This window comes from Triticum aestivum, chromosome 3A (genome assembly GCF_018294505.1).
Source record: "Triticum aestivum cultivar Chinese Spring chromosome 3A, IWGSC CS RefSeq v2.1, whole genome shotgun sequence".
Lineage (NCBI taxonomy): Eukaryota > Viridiplantae > Streptophyta > Magnoliopsida > Poales > Poaceae > Triticum > Triticum aestivum.
Genome location: NC_057800.1, coordinates 611,510,872 through 611,527,733, shown reverse-complemented (window position 1 = coordinate 611,527,733; position 16,862 = coordinate 611,510,872). Strand labels below are relative to the sequence as shown.

The following is a 16,862-nucleotide window of genomic DNA, read 5'->3' as shown; positions in this document are numbered from 1 at the left end:
GCCGCCGCCGCCGCCGCCGCTGCCGCCGCTAGGGTTTCGCACCGGGAAGTGAAGCCATGTCAGGGAGAGAGGCTAACAGGATTGCGGGAGTGCGATGGCGCGGCGAGGATGGGTGGAAGACGAGAGAAGGTTGCGGGCGGGGGCGGGCGACGCGATGGGTGGCGGCGATGAATGGGCGGTCGTATCTGGCGAAGGTGGGGAGGAGGTGGCGTGCGTCCTCTCTCTGTCTTCTCGAGGAAGGAAACGACCACGCCTTTTTTTCCTACGAAGGGAATGTTTCCTTCCAATTGGCCAGCACGGACAGTGCCACCCTGCCGACGTGGACACAACCAGAGATCGCTCATTGCGCGACGATAGTGTTTTAAGTGAAAAGTAAAGAACGAGAGAGTTTGAATGAAAGATGATTCATCAGTCTTTATTGATGATAGAAATGGGGTATTTATACCCAGACGGAAGTACACATGATGTTTGGCGGTCAAGTAAACACATGTTTTTTCTATGAAGAGAATGTTTCCTTCCAATTGGCCAGCACGAACAGTGCCACCCTGCCGACGTGGACACAACCAGAGATCGCTCGTTGCGCGACGATAGTGTTTTAAGTGAAAAGTAAAGAACGAGAGAGTTTGAATGAAAGATGATCCATCAGTCTTTATTGATGATAGAAGTGGGGTATTTATACCCAGGCGGAAGTACACATGATGTTTGGCGGTCAAGTAAACACATGGTTACCTGAGAGCTAAGGAATTACATAGTTGCCTTGAGAGCCAAGGAAGTACATGGTTGCTTGAGAACCAAGCAACCTATTTAACAATTAACTTAATCCTAATTAGCTTAATCAATAAACAACTATTCTATTCTTAACACTCCCCCTTGTACAACGTCTCTTCTTTGGTACATCCATCATCTTGACAAATTCTTTGAATAATCTTGAATGTCTCCTCCAAAAACCCTGTGGGAAAAATATGAGGAGAATAGTGGAGATATATTGCTAAAACTCTTTTAAACCCAGTGGGAAAATAATAAGGAAAAAATGATGCAACATATAATGATTATTGTCTCTTGATAACTCATATGAGAAAAACCTTTGAAGAAGGAGAAAAATCATCGATTAGTTTAGAGAACAATTAATATGTCTTGAGTACTTTCTTTAAAAACTTCGATAGGAAAAATAGAAAGTATGACGTATGATTTTTAATAAGATATTGCATCATTAAAAACCATTATGAGAAACTTTGATAGAATAGTCATAAGGGAAAAGAGTGTGATATGATATGCCATTGAAAACTCCTTTAAACCCCAGTGGGGGAAAATATAAGGAGAAAGTGTATGACATATATCGGCACTTGTGTTTATATTGTCTCGTTAAAAACCTTTATGAGAAACCATTAGGGAAAACTCATGAAGGGAAAAAGAGTACAATATATACAATCTTGGGATTGTTGATAGGTTATAGGTTTGGGAAATTACTCCCCCTAAACTTTGCAAATCTGGAGAATGTGTAATATAAATTCCATTGATATGATCATGACCTTATGAATAATATGTAGGATTTTCAAAGTATGGTGTTTGCATATTGTTTCCTCACTTTCTATAATTCGTGAGGATAAGTAATTTTCGAGCAATGTACTTTATGATATTGCTCTTCATATAACCTGTAGTTTTTGAGTAACACAAGTGGTAACGTCTTGATAAATCAAGTTATGTAATTCTGATGAATCTCAACCACATGATTTTTAGTGTGGTTAATCATTCTGCTAAGCCAAACATATTTTGCAATGATTTTAGATAAAGCAATTACGTCAGAATGATAACTAGAAATAGCCATTAAAGCCCATTTATATGACTTCCATACAAAGACTATTCCAGCAAATTCAGTCATTGATATGGCATTGTTGGGATCAAAGAAAGAGCCAATATAATTATATCATATCATGGCCATATCTTGTATTTCCTGATGGATATATCCAAGATTTATTGTGAGCTTGAGATATAAGCTGATATTTCTTATATCGACCATATACCTTTTATTGGGGGTTGCACTCCGAACATAGATAGCAAATATAGTGCCAGGCCTGACATAGTTTGCAATTATATGAGTGCTTTGACATTAGTGAGATACAGAACATGGCATTGTTGGGATCAAAGAAAGAGCCAATATAATTATATCATATCATGGCCATATCTTGTATTTCCTGATGGAAATATCCAAGATTTATTGTGAGCTTGAGATATAAGCTGATATTTCTTATATCGACCATATACCTTTTGTTGGGGGTTGCACTCCGAACATAGATAGCAAATATAGTGCCAGGCCTGACATAGTTTGCAATTATATGAGTGCTTTGACATTAGTGAGACATAGAACTTCAGGTCCTGATATCACTTCATTAACACGCCTAGGTATGAATGGATCTGTACCCTATCAGGGGTAGTATGACCATATTACATGTCTTTTATTGATATGATATATCCACATTGAACTTCTCGTATATGTTTTGGATATATGTAGACTGATATAAGTATTCTTGAGAGAATGCTCAAGTTGTAAGCTTAAGCTAAATTTGGTTGAATCCAAATTTTCCGTCTTGAGATGATTTTATGTATTTTTAGGTCCTTTCGAGACATTGATGATGAAATCATTGATATACACTGAGGTGATGTAAGGAATAAAACTTCTGATTTCTTTATTAAAACACATAAACAATCATGATTATTCAAGCAATCCTTTTGAAGAAGGAACTTATTTAGTCGGTAGTACCATATGATTTTCAACTATTTCAAGTCATAGAGTGACTTATGAAGTTTTACACAAAACTTGTTGTGATTTGCTTTTGGATTTGGAAGTATAAGCCCTTCAGGGACTTCAATAGAGACTTCCGAAATAAGTGACTCATATGAGTATGTAGCCACTTCATCCATCAACTGCATGGATATTATTATTAATTTTTATTGCCAATGATATTTAGTATCGAAACATAATTCCACTTATACCAAGAGGGTATGTTATATCATAATCGATGTCGGGTCTCTGCGTGAACCCTTTTGCTACAAGCCTCGCTTTCTCACCACCTCGTTGACTCTGTCAATGAATGAGAAGTTTTTAGTATTCCATATGGAAGATACTTATGAGGAGTAGGTATTACTGCAATAAATACCACTCGAGCGAGTGCTATTCTTCATTATTTGCTTCCTTTTATGTGAACCAATATGAGTGCAAGAGGCACTCTACCATGGATTTTGGTTCTGGGCTCAAAAAGGTTTTAGCAATTTGAGAAGAAATATATGTCGACAAATGTAGTCTTTAGTTTATATGATTCTGATGGAATCACTGAAGTTTATGGATAAAATATTTATTCCTTTTTAACTCCTTGTGATTTCCTACAACAAATGGAGTCAAGGTGTTTCGATTTCCCGACACCAAAAAATTTGTGCACATTTATGCCGGGCTTTGGATTATGAGCATCCAGTGAGGTGTCTTTCAACTTGATGTTGAATTACATTTACTGGTTGAGGATTTGATTTCCTCTGTTTCCGCGGAAGCATATGAGAAGTTATATCTCGTCTTGTCAGATTTTCTCCCCCTTTTGCTCTCATTTGGGGACAAGAGTGGTTTATCAGGTACCTCCACTCTTTTCTGACACTTTACTGCAGGAATATAGAATTTAGTAACACCTTGTTATCAGTAAATGTATGTGGCAGATTTGCAATGTGTTGCAAATATATGATTCTCTAAACTTTTAGTTCAGATTCTTTGAGTACGTGGATATAAGGATTGAATGTCAATAACATTTTTAATTTATTTCTCGGCATTCTTTGTGGTACTTATCTCCCCCTCATGCCAGAAAATATCCTTATTGCTGATGCAATCAGCATACGGGCTATGAATAATTTTGATTGACGGATAAATTGTTATTCCTCACGTAGATCCCTAATTTTCTGTGAGTGTCCACTGATGTACGATGGAGTGGTGATATCGGTATGTAACCGAATTATCACAGATGGGAAATACTTTGTTGATTTCCACGTAGTTACTACAAGGGGGAAGTAGTATGATATGCAGTTGGTATGATTTAGATCATACTTACGATGTGTAAGGTCGTATGTGTCCAGCAAGAGGCTGGTAAATTTACAATTCTTTAAAAAATGGTCATGTGATTCATTTGACTATCTTTGATAAGAAATTTAGTTTAACCATTATGGGTATGTACATAGGGTACTGAATGCAATCAGAAAATTCTCGTGAAATGAGTTCAACGACATTGTCCATTCGAATAGATTTATCCTTTGTTCAGGAGAATTTGCTTCTACTTTGATAAGTTAAGCAATTTATTGGGTAAGACCATGCATGGTTGTGTGTGATAAGAGACACACTTAAAAACATTTTATGAATGTGTATATGAGTACCATGAAGTATCTAAATTACCCCAGATAATGGTTAAGCAATCCAGACATATCTTTTAAATGTGTTTAAGGAAAAATAAGTGTCCTGCTTATAATTTTAAGGTGAGAGTGCCTTAAAACTTATTTCCCCTATGGCACATGCGGTGCACATAAAATCTGATGATTTGGGAAAATTTGTAACTTGATGAGTTGTGACCAACAGGATTGTCAATATTTTTCTAATCTTCCCCTAACCAAGATGGATAAGGTTATTAAGCTAAATATTCATTTATTAAGATGTAGAAAATTATTGTGTACGCAACAATATTGAGTATGAATTGAACCATACATTCAGATTTATAAAATATCATGTCCGAAAAATAGCATATCGGACATTGCACTACATTTAGTAGCACAAGTACAGGCTAAAGATATTTTGGGAATAACTAGGAGATTACATGAGGTCTCCAACATTACTGAAAATTTAATTACGCAAACATATCATCGATGCAAGGGAATTCACATTCCTTCTAATCCACTAGATTTTTGGTTCTCCTTCAGATGAAGATCTGAGAACAATCATTTACCAGAATATTTTCTGGTTGTACGTTTACAAATTTTCAAATTATCCCAATGAACTTATTTGCCTTTTCAATAATTATGTGGTGTGGTTTGACCATATGTTTGAGGGTTTGGTAATCACAGGGACAATATTTATATAACCACACATTTGACAAACTTGAGAGTTGTCTTTTGATCATTTGATAACGACCAATTCCTATTAAGAGATAATTCTATCTTTGGTTGTCTATTAGCCTCCACTTTACTTCGAATTCCTCATGGTTCTATTTTCTGATCACTAATTTGCATAGTATTCTCGGTACTAGTAAGAATTTCAAATAATGGTATAGCACCCGTTGGGTGAATCTGATGATTTTAAGAAATTCCATGTTTCTTCATCATAAAAAGGGTAGTACCATCTTACGAGTATGTAAAGTGCATTAACGACTTTTCAACTGGATCTGTATATAGGAAAATATTTGATCATGATATCTCAATTTGAAGTTGATTATGTGATAAAATTGTGAGCTGCGATAGACTTGAGGTCTTGAAAAACGAATGGGTAATCATTCGCGATGTGCTCAAGGCATCATGTTTATATTAAGGGAGATATTTAGCGTGAATAAAAATTCATCCATTATGTACTTTAGTTTGAGAACTAAGTGAAAGTTGGACACATAAAGTGCATATGAGCGTTGCAACTTTAGAGTCACCGCCAAAATCATAGACGTTGCATGTTTGACATTGGTTAGTCAGTATGAAAGTATAACCACAATATGATGTGGACACTGCAAAAGTGTTGAGATACTCGATCGTTGCCATAATTATGGGATCCATCTTGATGGATGGACAACACTATAATTATAGATAGTGACATAGGCTTCACTGCCATGTATTTTACCAATGTAATAGAAGTCAATCACGATTATATGCAAATACACACACACACACACACACACACACACACACACACACACACACACACACATATATATATATATATATATATAGTTTCCTATGACATATTCAAGCAAAATGGGGCTTAAATAGTTGATATTAGCACACAATACCATTTCGGCGTATAGCAAGTGTGCAAGAATAATATTTACTATGAGAGTAAATCATTTTAGTGAACAACAACAACTGCTTCTGAGGAGCAAATTTTATAAATATAGCTGATGCTATCGGGGTCTTATGTGTCTACCACAAATTATATAGATAACACTTTGAAGATAATCACCAAATGCGGTGTAGATCTCATAGTAATAGAAAACATAGTCTGACTTTTGTCAGTAGATGTTCATATCTCTATTACCTTATGTTATGCTATATTTAAGAAAATCACTTTGAAGGTAATCATCTGCCAAAATGGCATGATGTAGACCTTGCAGTAATATGGATAGTCTGCAAAATTCACAGTAGATGCTAGTATTACCTTATGATATCTTCAGGTAGTCACATCTAATATTAATATTTGGAAGAGCACTTTGAAGGTAGTCATCTTATCAAACGACAAGACGTAGACCTCACAGTAATGATGGATAATCTGCAAATTATGCAGTAGATGTCATCAATACCTTGTGATTCCAAGTTTAACTTTAGTTGTATAATATAGTTGTTGTACTAAAATTACATGCTACATAGAATGCTTGAGGCAGACGTATTGAACATGTTGATTTTTTAAGATAAAATTATCATTTACAATATGTAAATGCAATAGGGAAAGCGAGTCTCCTATCCAAACTTGCAAAATAGTTGATCGTCAAATCTACAACTTAAAGTACATACACGTACTAAATTGCAGAAGAAAAGTAAGCCTGATGGAATATTTTGCAAGTGCTATGTACAGAACATAGTTTCAAATTGTTGGAGAACTAAACCGTAGGTTTAGTGAATCCTAGTAACCCACGTCCTGTACGCTGAAACTGCAATGACATGTATTGGATATACAGAAATACAAGGCTAATTGGAACAATGCCAATGAGATAAAGATTTCCCCAATCATCGATCTGTCTATCCTGTGCGGTTCCAACTCGGGAGTTCTGCCCGTAACCACCGCTGCTAGGGATTTGCCGTGCCGGCCAGACCGGAGGATTGAGATCTCTACCGCCACCTCGTCTCGGGTCGTGGCCTCGACGGAACTGCGCTGGAAGGCGCCGCGTTCCGGCCGGTTGGTGCATGGACCGTGCCGTGCATCCGAATGGATCCGTCGATCCAAGCACCGGTTGTTGGGCGCGCCTGAGGACGCGCCACCGGGAGCCGCGATGGGAACGCTTATGCAGCGGGCTACGCCGGCCGTTTCTCGCCAGTCAAGGCCAAGTGGTGTCACGCCGTTGGGCGCCGTACGCCATGGAGTGCTGCGCTGGTAGGAGCAGCGACGGTGCCGAGGGCTGTCATGCGCTCCGCGCTGGAAGTCGCCTTGCCTTGGGCTGAAGTCGCTTGTGCCGGTGCTTCAAACGATTGATTGCTTCTACGTGTGATTTGCGTGAGTACATACATACAGCCATACAGTGAAAAGCAATCCATTGTTAGATTATTGGTTCATCACAAGAATATTAGATCAAACAGGCAAAGATTAGTAATCTCTGTTTTTTTAATTGAGGCCAGATTGACAAGCTCTGTTCTTCTTTGATCTTTAGTTGACGATGTCGTTGATGGATTGCCTCTGTTTCTGGCGCCGTTCAAAGAAATCACCGGAGTTTTCTGCCGTAAGAGGAGTGTTTCTAATTTTTCATTGATTCCTCTTGCATCTTCTCCTTCTGTATTCTTCCTGCAAAAAGACTTGTTATGGCAGAAATTAAATCGGAAAAGAACCACGCTATTGGACTCCGGTTTATCTTTTCTCGAGGCCAGCGTTGTGTCCAGTGGTCGATGTTGAAGACCGCCGGAGACCCGGGGTTGCATCTGCTATGGTCGATGACAGTGCCGTTCGTCGTTTGTTAGGCTGATCCCCTTTTCTCTGTGACTAATTCGCTTGAGCGGAGAGCAAAGTGCATGATAACGTGTTTTAAGTGAAAAGTAAAGAATGAGAGAGTTTGAATGAAAGATGATCCATCAGTCTTTATTGATGATAGAAGTGGGGTATTTATACCCAGGTGAAAGTACACATGATGCTTGGCGGTCAAGTAAACACATGGTTACTTGAGAGCCAAGGAATTACATAATTGCCTTGAGAGCCAAGGAAGTACATGGTTGCTTGAGAACCAAGCAACCTATCTAATAATTAACTTAATCCTAATTAGCTTAATCAATAAGCAACTATTCTATTCTTAACAGATGGATGGGTTTGATGTTGAGAAATTGGAGCATTGCATGTGATGGTAAGCAATCAGTTCTGCAATTCACTTTTATCCATGCAATTACTTTTTTGAGTATTATATACCGTGGAGAGTATATTCAGTACATAACTAAATTTTCATAAAACATTTGAACATTCTCTTTTCAACATGTGTAATTTATATATATTAATCGAGCTATAGGTAAGCATAGAAAAAAGTAGGTGCATATGTAGTAAAGAAACCGTGGGAATAAAGTGCGGCACTTGCATAGCTTCGCAAGCTTGGAGAGAGATATAGTCAGATCTTTAGTTAGCTTTAGTTCATAAGTAAGAGGGTCCTACTTTCTTAGTCCACTATGGTGCCTACAATGTCAAGGAGCGTTAGATTTGAAATCACATATATGTTTATGAATCGTTATGAGTTCTAAATGATCATTTTTACATGGACATATGTCAAAGCTGAGTAAGAGCCAGCAACCTCAAGGAACAATAACCATTCAAGATTAATGCACATTTGGTTTGCCGTGGCCTGGGCGTCATAAAAAATGGCAAGGACGTCACTGAGGCTGCCTTGGATGCTCTTGCCAACCAGTTGAAGGAGTAGCTGGAGCTGCAGGACATTGTCGCGCTCCGAGAAATCTTCAGGCTCGATGACGAGCAGGCCGTGGCGATCAAGCAGGGTGCCCTTGTCAACCTTGGAGTTGTTGATGCTCTAGATCATGAAAGAGAAAGTATTTAGGCCACTGATGTGTAAGCTCCCTTATGTTTATACATGACCTGTTAGGGAAGATCAACCCTAATGACAACACAATGCACTTGTTCTTGTTGTTGCTGGCCGTGAAAGCCTGTAGGGTGTTTTGGGCTGTTGTTTTCCCTTTTCGGGTTTGCTCTGAGGGGAAGAGCTTGCTAAACCACCTCTATAATGTGCATTATTAATTTTATGCTAGGAAAGTGAAAGGGGCACCTCCTACCTGGCACCGTCCAACTTTTTCTCAGACGGCGCCACCGGGTGGCGCCCCAACCACTAGTCCATGGTCATTGCTCGCTCCTTTGGCCACGGCCGTCTCCGCCCTTTGCGTTGCTGCCCCACGGGCGGGTGGATATGGTCGACTTCATCATTGAGCCGACGTCGAGTGCCCACGGCCATTTGAATTATTGAACATGTACTCGGACCAGTGGATCTTGTTGCCGGTTTAAACAACACGATGACTTTGTGTTGCATGCATCCATTCCACCGTCATACTCTCGAACGGTTGAACATCGTATACTTTATTGAGTGTGCGGTATCTTCTCGCAAAAACATAAAAAAAAAATTGAGCGAACATACGCTATAACTAATGAAAATCATTTGGTTTGTATTGTATGTGTTAGTAATTAATCTTTTTTTTGTGGAAGGTAGGGAGATTTCACTACTTAAGGCGGCTTTTTAGCCGTACACAAGTATACAATATCGCTTTTGTCAGTACCAAGCCATATGGCAGTGATTTGCACATAATTCTTGAGTATAGAAAAGCGCAATTTCTTGCATATATTGTTTCATTTTAAATTTTCACAAAAAAAATTTCAAATTTGTACGTGTTTTTTGAATTCTCAAAAAAGTTCAAATCAATACAAAATTTCAAATTTGCAAATACTTTTCAGATTCATGACCATTTTCTAAAATCATGAACATTTTTTAAATGGCCACTTTTTGAAATGCCCGAACTTCTAAAAATTGGCATACTTCTTTCAAATTTGAGATGTTGTTTTTGAATTTATAATTTTTTTCAAACCACAACCTTTTCAAAATCATGAATTTTTTTCAAATCCATGAACTTTTTCACATTTATTAACTTTTTTCAACTTCATGAATATTTTATTCAATTTTGTGAACTTTTTTCCAAATCTTCGATTTATTTTCCTCGGGAATTCAATGGTGAAGATGTCAATCTTTTTCTTTTTGAGTGGTCGGTCAACAAGTCAATCGACCAATGGTCATCCATCAACCGGTTAACTGTTGATTGAGCGTCCCGCAAAAAAAACTGTTGATTGAGCGAATGAAGCATGGGCGGCGACCGAGCGAGCGAGCACGTTAGCGTTGATGGGCCGTCCCATCAACGCCACATACATATGTTCTTTCGCTCTATGGGGTGACTGATATAACAATCTATATGATTTTCTCAAAAAAAAAATCTATATGAAAGTGTGCGTAATTAGTATACAGAACAAAAAGCTTCCGCTCTTGCATATATTCTTTCCTGGGCTTGTTGTATCACGATGTTGCATCATGCTTCTTGCGTCTGATCAGTTGGAATTGTCATTGTCTAAAAAAAAGTTGGAATTATCAGTGCAGGTTCTAGGACATACAACTCATCAATGGTCGGTCTAACTCAAAGGGACTGAAGCACAGTGGATAGATCATCTGCAGACGAAACGACGGCGGCTTGTTCACCTGTCCAATCCGGATGCTTGTCTCAAAATCGAAGGAAAAGATAAAACATTTGCTAGCTAACTGGATCGTTTGCAACAAGCAATTGCATGTTCTTGTTGATATGCTATTTCCAAAAGTATGTATGCCTTGTTACTTGGTTTCTATTTTTCGACACGGTTAAAAGTTCTTCAGGAGCAAAACAAAGGTGACAGACGACAACACACTTTGCAGTTTTAGCTACATCTCTGTTAAAAGTTTTTCAGGAGCAAAACAAAGGTGACAGACGACAACACACTTCGCAGTTGAAGTTACATCTCTGTTAAGATAGCTGGAAATGCGGGAGCACCATACAAGCACAAATTATCGCGCTCTTTGAACCTAATAGTAGATTGTAAGTATACACAATCAAACAGTGCGAGCAAATCCTCCTAACTCGACCGTATACACACAGCGCGATACAAATCTGTCCGTCCAATGCTGCACTCTGTACCGGCACAGGGAAGAATGGATGGATACACAATGTCACTGTATGCACCCTCATTCATGTATGTACAAGGGACCTCGGTGGATGAAGGGTCTACCAAACTCCTAACAAAATTGTCACCTGACCTACAGGGGCAGTTCAGCTCCTCCTTCGCTAGGGGTTCGGCATCACGTCGGGGACTCCGCGAGCACTAAGGTGTGCCACCAGCCGCACGACACGTTCAGCGGGTGGTACTCGTCCACGGGTACGATGCAGGGCACGTTTCTGTCCATGGAATCGCCGAGGCCCAACTGCACGCACGCGCAACTCCAAAGCTCAGATCAGAGATCATATCACACCAAGGTTTTTTCCCCACCTCACCTGTGAAAAATCGTAGTAGTAAAGCAAAGAGATACCTACCTGGCCGTACTTGTTCCATCCCCAGCAGAAGACTTCGCCCTCATCTGCAGGAAATTTCAACAATGTTACCTCCATACCTCAACAATAGACATGAAGCAGCAACAATGGCAAAGCTGTTTGCTTTGTGTGCGGTAAGATACTGATGCAGGCTAGCTAATAGCATGGTACAGAACAAAGTTGTACTCCCTCTGTAAAGAAATATAAGATCGTTATCTAAACGATCTTATATTTCTTTACACAGGGAGTAACTAATAATAGACAGCACAAGGTTCTAAAGTACAAGCCAAGGGTGGTAAGGCACTCGGGCAGATTGGAACGGTGAGTTCCTCCCAGAGGAAAATACGACCACTATACCTGTTATTATTGCACTATGACGAGCTCCACAAGACACTGATCTTGCATTCTTATTTTCCAAGCTGGGGGCATCTACCAGTTTTGGTATAGTCTGCATAGAAACAAAATAACATTCTTATGCATTTGGTGTAGTGAACAGACAGCTTGATCAGAAACAAAATAACATTCTTATGCATTATGTAGTAAGAATGGAAAAAAGAATCAAAGCTCCCACCTCAGCTTGATCAGAACCAATCCCCAGCTGCCCGAACTGGTTGCCTCCAAACGAATAGACATCACCATCTGCAGATATGGATACTGTATGCCATAACCCTGCGGCAACATCTTGCATCTTGACTCCCAGAATAGCTGATACACATGTTGGGCTCAACACATCATCTGTATTCCCCTGTCCACACTGAAAAATAAAAGCACAGTGATTAAAAACACTGATTTTTATGAAATATGTCAGGTCAAAACATATAGACTAATCGACCTGCAAAAAAAAAACTAATCAAGTATATCACCTTAATCATTGTTACCAATACAAAAATAAAACCCAAACAGTTTCTGACACATACTTCCTCATATATGCATAAAATATCAGAATTGCCGCAATAGATTTGCTGTCTTAAGGAAAACAATTACAAGTTAAAAACGATTTTGAGATGGTATTTTTCAACTAAACAAGCATTGTGAGTGGCTGATCATGTTGATCCATTGTTGAGTTCTGGAATGCTAAGACATACACACTTTCTACCCCAAGTATATCCTCTGATCCATTGTTAAAACTTTTAGTCAATACAAAATATATTACTGGGAAAACAAACTTGTTTGATCAGACCATGTGTTGAAATAGAAAAGACTAACCTGCCCGTACAGTCCCCACCCAAATGCAAGAAGTGCTCCTGAATCTGCAAACAAGAGCTAGCTGTTAAAAAGGTGCAGGGGAAATTTTGACTAAAATAGGGGGCTGTGTTTTCTGAAGTAGGAGGGCAGGAGCACTGCCATTCTACTAAGAAAAGAAAGAGAGACAACTGTGGACTCTGTCCTGCATTTAAGGGGACAAGGCCAGGACGAACCCAGAAACCAAAAAACCGGACTAGCTGCTAATCAAATGACTCCCCAGAAACATGGTCAGGCCACCAACTCCCTAGACCTCAGGTCTTCTTGAGCAATCCATGATATGTACAATGGAAAAGGCACTCTTAAGAAATGAACAATTGTTAATGTTGTGGTCTCAATGGAGGAATGCCCCCAATAAGCAACTCATCTTAGTTCTATAAATCTCATGATTATGCATTTGTCCAAAAAATACTCCCATTCAACATTTTGGTTGGAAATACCTGGATGGATATTTCCTACAAGTAAGCTGATGTATCTTTTTTTGACCAGCAAACCATAGGGAAAGTCCCTACGGTAAGTCTAATGGTATCTTACATGCTTGACTACCGAATAGGGTCTAAGCAGTACCATACCTTTTTTTCCTGTAAGCACCATCACTTTGCTACAGCAAAACAAGCTGGCAGCAATTGGATTTTCATTCTTGAATACACCATAAATATTATTTTACACTGTTACGCCAAACCTAAACTGACCAGTTGGAAATATCTACTGCCCCCCTTAAAAAAAGGAAATATTCAAATATCTAATGTTGCTCACACATAATGTGTCCAACTGAAGTTATTGACAAATGCCATCTCGAGACCAAAAATGATTTGTACTGTCTCTACACGGATACGACAAAAGAAGTATCAGAAAGAGACTGAAAGAAAGAACTAACCCGTTACCACAACACTATGGCGGCCTCCACACGCAATGGCCGTGACACGATTTCCTGTTGCTTTATTAATTTGCCCTTCAGCGTTTTTGTTGCCTTTCATAGCTGATAGCCGATCCTTGCCATACGATGTTGATTCAATGCAAGGTATAGGGTGAGGGGAGGAAACTGTACGAATTCTGGACCCCAGACCCAGTTGCCCTTCTCCTCCATATCCCCAACCCCATACCTGACCAAAATCTGAAGTTTTCAAGAAATATTGGGCCTTAATCCTCAAAGTTCCCCAGATAGGTTAAAAATAGCACTAGAGGACTGCCAAATGTACTAATGTACATTACCTGATAATGCTAATGTATGGCGACCACCAGCAGCTACTGCCGTTATTTTCACCCCAGTATTAAATGTCACAACACAAGGTGGTGCAGAAAGGTTTTCATCACCAGATGTCGAACTGTCATTTCCTTGTTTAGCTGAAGACAACCGTCGCCTCTTGGTGCTATCCTCGGTACCTCTACTTTCAGAAGGACCAGATGCTGCTCCACTGCTTGTCCTAGACGCCTGTGACCTGGGGCTCACTGCAATGGAGTTGCCTTTGTTATGTGATATATCTGTAAGCATTTAGCCCTCCTGAAGATGTTTTTAATGAAGAACTGAGAAAGGACATGTAGTAAGCATCGTCACCTTGGTTGTTGGCAATTGCGCTCTGTCTTTCATCCTTCTCCAAAGTTCCAACTGAAGCTTGATCTGCAATGACCCTTCCAGTTGGAACACATTCTTTCCAACCCCATGTATAGACAACCCCTTCATCTGATCCAGGATAACATTTATGAGAATAGTACCAATACCAAAAAAATTGAGTTCTTACCAAAGCACGAAGTTCTGCATGTATGATGAGCTGCATACCGGTTATTGCAACACAATGAGCCCACCCAGCATCAGCCCTCGCTATCGCAACATCACTAGGAAGAGGAAAAGCCTCTGGAGTCTCCTGAGATGTACAAGAGGCCACGTTAGCAATATCTTCGAGTATTCTCATCGTGTACAAGAGAGCAAAGGCAACGAGTGTGTTGTTAACTTTACCTCGTGCTTCCCAGCCGTCACATAACTTTGACCCATATCGTCAGTAGAGCCCCAGGTGAGGAGTTTTCCAGACTCTAAAGCAAATGAAATGCACAGGTCAGTGTCGATTAGAACTTGATCACATTGACCAAGGCCAACAAATGACATAAAATGTTTCAGTTTGGCATATCACTGAATAAACAGCAGCTATTACTAACAGTCTGAATTTGTACAGTACATCAGCAAATTCTGTTGGTATTGATCCAACGACAAAAGGCATATTTACATTAAAGGATTTGAACGGACATTCGAAGAACACGAGGTCCTTCATCTTGCTACTCCTTCGATCACACCAGTAACGATACGATCCATGAGAACATCATAAGAAAAGACTCCGATAAATTGAGAAACAAGCTTTGCTCGACAAATGTAACCCTTCCCCTCTCTCTCTTTTCATTGTTTAGCACTCAGTACTCAGTAGAACACAAATCCCAACCACACAACTTCACTCACCGATTAGCCAGCATGAAAATGCAACTTCACGGTCGGCTATTTCAAAAGCAGATTCCAAAGTGTGATATGCTAATTCAAGAAAATTCCGACGCGCTGCTCGTAGAGAGTACTTGTATCGCGAGACAGCCCTTCACTCATCAGGCCAAAAATCCACTACCGAATACCACTAGCAAATAAGCAATCCTGCACAGAAAGCGCGCATGCCGACGCACCGAGCAGATCTGCGCCGCCAAATGGAAAGACGAGCACAACCAACGCACCGGGAGTACCAGAACACAAACGGAGCAAAAATTGAGAAGGGAGGGCGGCGTCACCGGAGATGGCCATGGCGAAGCCGCACCCGCCGCCGCAGACATCCCTCCACGCGTCGCCGGCCGCCGCCAGGGGCAGCCTGACGGGCACGGGGCCCAGCAGCGGCGAGCGCTGCGGCGAGACGCCGGGGAGGTAGCCCCACATCAGCACGACCTGCTCCTTCCCCGCCTCCCGCGCGCCGTCCTCGTCCATCTCCTCCTCCTCCCCGCCGCCCCCCACGAAGCCCACCTCCCCTCCTCCTCCTCCTCCGCCGCCGCCGCCGTTCATCTCCTCGAAAATCCCCGTACTCGCCGCCGCTATCGCCTCCGTCTCGAACCCTCGCTCGCTCGCTCGCTGGCGGCCACACGGGATGGAGGGAGGGAGATGGCGTTGGTTCGGCTGGGCGAAGTGGGAGCAGCGGGCGCCTGCTTTCGGAGCGTGAGGCTGGAAGCAGCGAGATTTGGGCGTATCAGTTTCGCCGGGGGCGGGGGCGCCACGTCAGACGCCGAGGTGGCGCGGGCCGTACACGTGGCGCGGGGTGAGCCGCTGGATCCGGCCGGGGATTCCTGGCCAGGAATTGGCCGGAAGGTTCTGGAAGGGCGGAGGTTGGGGCCGGGGGCCCACAGGGCGTACGTGTCAGCAGGCCAGGAGGGCGGGCGGGGTGGGGTGGGAAGCGGGGGGCAGAGGTGTGTGGGGCTACCGGTACCACACCGAACGATTTTGACCTCCGCCTCCCACCGCGTCCACCAGTTAAAATATGCCTTGCGTGCTTCGCTTGTTTTGGGTCGTGACTTCAGTCTTTTACGGGCGATGACGCACACACACACACCTCTTCTTTCTTAAAACAAGATGCGGCGTAGGTTATGCTCCCAAACTATGGAAAGCAGGAGCCGGCTGGCTACCAGATGCAAATATAATGGGATGCTTTTTTTGACAGAAGCACATCATCTTTGTCCATTGCAGGAGAACTAGCAAAAAAGAGAATTCGGATGCCATCACTTAATGTCATGTATACGCCCAAATTGTCTTCAACATGATTTAGTTGCGACTCTACATTCGGTGCGTTGGGGCAGGGGCCCGGCGGCCGCGGGTAGCGGAGAAGCGGGTGGTCAGCGGCGTGTGGCGGCGGTGCTGCATCTACGCCGCTGTCGGCCAGCAAGTAGCGGCAGGGCCGTCGGCTGCGCAGCGGGTGATCGGCAGCGTGTGGCGGTGAGGTGGGGCGGCGGTGAGGGTGGATGTGATTATACGCAAATATCCATCTTCCCCTCTATAGAGCGAAGTTGGGGTGTTTTTAGGATGAGATTGTAAAAAAAAATTGGTACAGGGGAATTGCCGGAGTGTGTTTTTTATGCCAACTTCCCGCATAGCTAGTTTA

At 41.5% G+C, this 16,862-nt stretch overlaps 1 protein-coding gene across 1 annotated transcript; it reads right to left on the bottom strand.

Annotated features, from left to right (window-relative positions):
- Window positions 1–10,980: 10,980 nt before the first annotated feature.
- LOC123062585 (ultraviolet-B receptor UVR8) lies at window positions 10,981–15,930 on the bottom strand. Its single transcript, XM_044486164.1, has 11 exons — window positions 15,511–15,930; window positions 14,705–14,778; window positions 14,528–14,612; window positions 14,306–14,431; window positions 13,963–14,199; window positions 13,628–13,864; window positions 12,715–12,758; window positions 12,080–12,262; window positions 11,866–11,956; window positions 11,512–11,555; window positions 10,981–11,402 (listed from the first exon to the last, which is right to left on the bottom strand). The coding sequence occupies exons 1-11, from the start codon at window positions 15,773–15,775 to the stop codon at window positions 11,280–11,282; spliced, it is 1,509 nt and encodes a 502-aa protein (XP_044342099.1). The 5' UTR covers window positions 15,776–15,930; the 3' UTR covers window positions 10,981–11,279.
- Between the last annotated feature and the right edge of the window lie 932 nt (window positions 15,931–16,862).